General features: G+C 41.4%; 1 protein-coding gene across 1 annotated transcript; it reads right to left on the bottom strand.

The window, feature by feature from the left end:
• Positions 1–1,566: 1,566 nt before the first annotated feature.
• LOC123238792 (thyroid hormone responsive) lies at positions 1,567–5,759 on the bottom strand. Its single transcript, XM_044666004.1, has 2 exons — positions 5,220–5,759; positions 1,567–1,861 (listed from the first exon to the last, which is right to left on the bottom strand). The coding sequence occupies exon 1, from the start codon at positions 5,692–5,694 to the stop codon at positions 5,245–5,247; it is 450 nt and encodes a 149-aa protein (XP_044521939.1). The 5' UTR covers positions 5,695–5,759; the 3' UTR covers positions 1,567–1,861; positions 5,220–5,244.
• Positions 5,760–6,665: the final 906 nt, after the last annotated feature.

The raw sequence follows: 6,665 nt of genomic DNA, 5'->3' as shown, positions 1-6,665 counted from the left end.
AGGGAACATGCTGGATATGGAAGAAACTCTAATTTATTGCTTCTTCTTTCCTTTTAATAAGTTTTTCTTTTGACATGTTATGGACAGTGTGCTTTCAAATAGGAAATTGTGCCAGATTCCTGAGGTGTCTAGCAGAGAGTTGTTTTTTTTAACCCCGGACCATATCAACGATGCCCCCAAAGCTATTAGACTGTGCATATCCTTCTATCCAGTATCTACACTCCCTGGAACATCAAAGAACTAGGGAAAGGACTCATATGTACAAAAATATTTATAGCAGCTCTTTTTGTGATAGCAAAGATTTAGAAACTGAGGAGATGCCTTCTAATTGGGGAATGGTTGAACAAGTTATGATATGAATGTGATGGAATGCTATTGTGCTATAAGAAACCATGAATGGGATGGTCTCAGAAAACCTGACAAAGGGACAGTTAGTTTGTTCAATGGATAGAGAACCAGACCTGGTGATGGAGGTCCTGGGTCCAAATATGATCTCTGACACTCCCTAGTTGTGTGACCCTGGGCAAGTCACTTAAACTCAATTGCCTAGCCCTTACCACTCTTCTGCTTTGGAATTGAAACTTAATATCGATTTTAAGACAGAAGTAAGAGTTTTTTGCTTTTTTGTTTGTTGTTGTTTTTTTTAAGAATGAAAACATGGCAAGATTTGTATGAACTGCTGTGGAGAGAGGTGAGCAGAACCAGTAACAATGATACCATAATCAACTCTAAAAGATTTAGTAACTCTGGTCAACATAATGATCAACCATGATTCCAGAGGGTTCATGGTGAGACATACTTTCTATTTCCAGAGAGGAAGCTGATAGAGTTCAGATTGAAATATATTTTCTTTTCCTTCTTTCTTTCTTCTTTTTTTTTTGGACATGCCTAATGCAGGAGTTTGTTTTGTCTGACTACACATATTTGTAGTGGATTTTGTTTTTCTTGCCTTCTCCATGGATGGGAAATGAAAAAGGTAAAGGGAGAGAATCTGAGACGGAAAATGAAAAGGAATTTTTAAAGAAAAGGCCACATCTTTTTTTACCTTCAAAAAAAGTTTTATTTTTTTAACATTATCATCACTTTCTAGCAATCACACCTAACAGAATTCTGACTTGTAACATTTTCTGCTGCTCCTGGGCCCTCCAAAAAACAGGTAAGCAAAACAAACCTACGTATCAACCATGGCTCACTATATATCGCATTCTATATCTGTAGTCCACTTCCTCTCTACTCGGAGAAGGAAAATTTGTTTTATCTAGCATTTTGAGTATCCACAAAGTTTCTGATTGGGAACTCAAGCCAAAAATATAACATTCCCCAAATGAACCCAGACATATTGCACTGCTGGAGGGTCTCAGACACACAGGTAAGAAGGTGTGGCTCAAAGCCCCTTTAATATGGAAGACCAGTGATTCTGGTTGTGGGTCCTAGCAGACCCTTCTGACTCTTGAGAAACTTTGAACCTCTAAGCAGCCTTTATCAGGAAGTAGATGAGAGGCTGAAGCTGGAGAAGATAAATAGAATGGGAGAAAAAGCAGCCTCAGACAAAATAAAGAAAAAATGGTCTCTTCCTGTCCCTTGAAAACCATCCACTATCCCCTGATAACCTGAGTGGGGTTGGGGGAGGACTAGAGTTGGTTTTCAAAGATGTTGGCAAGGATCTTCTGGCTTCTTTCAGGTAAGTCAGTGGAGAACGTCCCAGATGGGTAGCCAGGGAGATCGCACACTTGACCACCTTGTCTTCTCTCCCATCTGTAGCTCCCAGCAAATGTCCTGACACAAAAGGTTACAGTGCCCATGAGCCTTCATTGTTCCTTCTCAGAGCTGCTGCCTTCAGCCATGCAAGTTGTGGAGCATTCTATAGGATCCAATGAAAAAGAAAACATTGGTCAGTATTGTTCTCCACGTGACGAGATCAGACACATATGAATGCCCAACTTCAGCTCACACACATGCATTTATTGCCAAGAGGCTGGCTTGATCTAATTCAGGCAGAAGCAATTTCTCCAGTTGAGGCATGAAGAAATGGATAGAGGGCTGGCCAAAGAGTCAGAAGGTCTGAGGTCAAGTTCTGGCTTCACCATTTATTAGAGGAATGATTCTGACCAGGTTGCCTCCCCCTCTCAATTTCAGTGCCTCCATCTATAAACATGGTACTAATAATGCTTCTACCATCTATCCCATTGTTAGAAAATACATTCCACCAAAAGGTGGTACATACAAATATGGTTATTAATGGGACAAATAGGAAGTATTTGAAGTCAGATTTTAACTCAGGACCTCCCATCTCTAGATCTGGCACTCATTCCACTGAGCCATCCAGCTGCCTCCTGGGAGATCACTTTTGAGGAGTGTTATCAAAAGGATTCTTGCTCAGATACAAATTAAATTGAAAGACCTAACAATAATAGACAGTGATTTTTTAAAAAAAATCAACTCTTTGGGAATATGAAAATAGTGTTTCAAAATGACCTTGGAAAATTAAAAAAAAAATAACCTGGGGGAAGCCAGGTAGTTCAGTGAATTGAGTGCCAGGCCTGAGTTTGGAGGACCTGGATTCAACTCTGACCTCAGATACTTCCTAGCTGTGTGTGACTCTGGTCAGATCATTTAACCCCAATTGCCTAGCCCTTACCACTTTTCTGTCTTAGAATTGGTGCTTTAAAACAATAAAAATAAAAAGTCTTGAATCATGAATCCCTCCATCCTCTCACAAGACATTGTCTCCCACCTCTTACCCTACCTAGCCTGGTACAACTTTCTTGACCCAACACCACAACCTTGCTGCTACCCAGGAGTCAGGAAAGAGAAGTGGGAACTATATTTCAAGATATGAGTTCCAGTTACCGCTCCCCCTTACTAGTTGTGTGCCTGAATAAGTCACTGAACAAGACTTCAAACAACAATCTCCTCACCAGTAAAATGCAGATAGGAATATATCATCAGAGGCTTATTGATTCAAAATCAATCATTATTTACATTTTTGTAGTGCTTTACATTTTAGGAAATGTTTTCCTGGCAGGCAGCATAAATGTTACGACCTTCATTTTACAGACAAGGAAACTGAGCTTCAAGGAATTGAAGTGACATACCTAACATCAGTGGCACTGGCCTCCTGGCTGTTCCACTAACAAGACTCTCCATCTCAGAGCTCTAGCAATTTCTACCAGCTGCTCTCCTCCATGCCTGGAAGGCTCTCCCTCCTCCTCTCAATCCCCCTGGTGTCCCTGGCTTCCTTCAAGTTCCTGCTTAAATAATCATACCTTCTATAGGAAGCCTTCCCAATTCCTCTTTATCCCTGGGTCTTCCCTCTGTTGATCATTTCCAATTTATCTTGTGTATAGCTTGCTTTGTAGATATCTGTTTGCTTTTCATCTTCTCCATTAAGTTGTGAGCTCCTTGAGAGCAGGGACTGACTTTTGACTCTTTGTATCCCTGGTGCCTGGCACACAGTAGGCACTTAATAAATGTTTGTTGACTGACTGAATGGAGCTAGGTTCCTGTTCTCTCGTGTTTTCCCAATCACAACTTTACTGAACTAATAAATCTATAACACTTTGTAAGCTGTAAAATATCATATAAATATCAACGATCGTTGTTATTTCTATTGTAACTCCATACAAGAAGCCCAGCTGTTCAGACCCCAAGACTATATATCTGAACTCTTCTGTGCCTTGTTGCATTTTAGTCGTGGTGAAGTGCCAATTCTGGTCTTCCTGACTCCATTTGGGTTTTTCTCAGCAAAGATACTGGACTGGTTTGTCATGGCCTTCTCTAGCTTACTTGACAGATGAGGAAACTGAGGCAAATAGTACTAAGTTGTCTAACACAACAAATTCCTATTGCATATTGGTTTTCAGTGCTTATCTTTATAGCTATGATATTGCCTCCTTTGTTCTTTACCCAAAGCCTTGATATTTGAAAATATAAATCCAGATGGAGAAATCCAATGATATTTGAACAGAGAGGAAAAAACACACACAATATAACTGGAGGGGCAGCAATAGACCCATTTGGCTCTAATCATTGGTGTTTTCCAAGTGGAAATGGGGACACTATCTGATAGATAAGTTTAGCCTTTGAACTTGTAGACCACCTAAAGGGTCAGGGCCAGTTTTTTTTCATCTTTACTTTCTGTTAGAATTTATTGGTTCTAAGGCAGAAGAAAGGGCTTAAGGGGTTAAGTGACTTGTCACACAGCTAGGAAGTGTCTGAGGAGAGATTCGAACCTAGGTCCTCTTGCCTCCAGACCTGGCACTCCATCCACTGTGCTACCTAGATGCCCCAGGATTAGGGCCAGTCTTAAGGAGCAATCAGGAGACTACTAAAGGACCCTAGCTCACTGAGCAAATAGCAAAAAGGGTCAATGGAGATAATTTGGGGAGAAGCAAAGAGGCCTGAAGATCCTGGGGCTATGGCAGAGAGATGAGGGGGAGGGAAGGAACTGGAGAGGTAGCCAATAGCAAGTCTCCTTAAGTTGGGCCCCAGGAGTCTGTTGCTCAGCCCACCTCTGGGAGTGCTAGTCATCAATCTAAGCAAAGGCACCTTTGGAACTGCCAGGAAAAGTCAGAGTGAGACATAAGGTCTTAGAGGAGTCAGGGCTGCCTTGTAAAATAATATCATCAGTCATAGCAACAGTACATAAAATGCTGAGGCCCAGATACTCTGTAACTGTATGACAGTGAAAGAATTGTGAAAATTCTTTCTTTTGTGAAAAATTGTGAAAAAACTGCCTGTTATTACAGGCAGTGAAACAGACTTAGGAAGAAAGGCACCTAGGGAAGACAGACAGAGACACAGAAAGGGAAGGAGAGGGCATAGAGAACCATCTCAAAAGCCCACCCTGTCTTGATGAGGAAACTTGAGACCTGGAGATGTTCAATGAGCTGCCTAAGGTCACAGGATTCTTAGAGCCAGGATCTGAACCTACATGTCCTGATTCCAAGTCCAGGGTTCTTTCTACAACATTGCTTTTACAACACTGGGCAAACCTAGCTGAGGTTTGTTTCCGTTTCTATAAAATAAAAGTTCTGTTTGCACTACCTTCCTCAAAAAGGAATTATAAGGAAAGTGCTTTGTTAGAAGCCACCGAGCCCTAAATACTGAGTTATCATAATCATTATTTTATTATCTAAACTCTACTCCTACAGCTTCTCCTTCCTCATAGACAAGGGTCTCCATCTAGACTCCCCCTTAGGTTGTGTTCAGTGACTCACCTAACAGAGAACAGGCCACTGGGATCTACATTGTTAGCCCGGTTAATTCTTGGTATCTCTTTGTCACTTCGTTGGCCTTCAGGGTCAAATGGGTGAGGATGTGATGGAGACTGGAGAAATGAAGATGAAACTGAGTTTCGAGGTCTGGCTCTTCCCCTCTCTTCTCTTCTTCTTCTTCTTCTTCCTCCTCCTCCTCCTCCTCATCTGAGTTGGTCATCTTGGTCTTCCACTCGTTCTTGGGCAGCAGCCCATTGTCCACATCCACCCGGATAGACTTGAGCATGGTATAGTAGCTGTAGAGGTCATGGATGCCTGCCTCATCTGCTGGAGCTTCGCAGCTTTGGTCTTCCAGGGCCACGTCCCTCAGGAGGCTGGGGATCATGACCACCTGCTCCATGTTCCTCACTGTGGCCGAATACCTGTCCATAACAGTGAGCAGGCAGTTTTTGGGGTAGGGTTTGTTCAGGACCTGCATCACTGGTTCTTTCAGTGCGACTGCTCAGGGAGATGCTTTTGGATTTGCAAGTCTCCTGGTTATTTATAGGCTGACTATTCCCTAAGGTTCAGGGTGATCTGGGGGCAGGAGGGAAGAGGCAGACAAAGGGCACTGGAGAGGGGAATGGGCTGCATCTCAGCCAGTGGATAAACACGTCGCTATCTCCAGCCAATCTCAAGAACCCCAGAGTGGAATCAGGTGACGGAACCTTCTGGTCTGGATAAAGCACATGGCTATTCTCCTCCCTGGCAACCTCTGCCTTTAAACAGAAGGCCAGGGCTTCTGGCCAGGATGGCCTCCTTCAGAGCTATGTTGTAATATAGTGAGGACAGAAGATTCAGTTTCACAATATATACAATATGCTAGCCTGGGGTCAGGAAACCTTTCCTGATGGATAATACTTTTCTCCATTCTGTTACTGTGTCTTTGGGCAAATCCTCTCTTTTTAGTATTTATATCTGTAAAATTCAGAGAGTGAATGAATCAGAGGTTTGTAACCTCTTTTGGGTCATGGGGCCCTTTTAATAGTCGGATGAAGCCAAACCTCCCCTCATTAGAATCATGTTCTTAAATGTCTAATGTAATACAAAGAGATTATATATTTTATATGTAATATAATTATAAATCATGTATAATTAACAGATAATTAATATAATATATTTTATATGTAATATAAATAGAAAATATATTTTATTTTTATATGTAATTACATAATTTATATATAATATATAAATATACTTAGATAAACATATAATATATAGCATAATTTATATTAAATATATTATATATAAAATTTTCAGTTGTTATTCTAATTTGAGCAATAATGATATTATTTTGCAAGGCTGGTGGTCACAAGCAGACTAGAGCAGAGCAGTGTCAGACATATGGCCCAGGGGCCACGTACAACCCACAAGGCTCCCAAGTGCCACCCAAACCAGATTAAAATGGAA

This window comes from Gracilinanus agilis, chromosome 3 (assembly GCF_016433145.1).
Source record: "Gracilinanus agilis isolate LMUSP501 chromosome 3, AgileGrace, whole genome shotgun sequence".
Taxonomy (NCBI): Eukaryota; Metazoa; Chordata; class Mammalia; order Didelphimorphia; family Didelphidae; genus Gracilinanus; species Gracilinanus agilis.
The sequence above is the reverse complement of the archived record's forward strand: the minus strand, read 5'-3'. Positions and strand labels throughout refer to the sequence as shown.

Coding starts and splice junctions, on each gene's coding strand:
- LOC123238792 (XM_044666004.1), bottom strand. CDS start 5,694: ATGCAGGTCCTGAACAAACCCTACCCCAAAAACTGCCTGCTCACTGTT.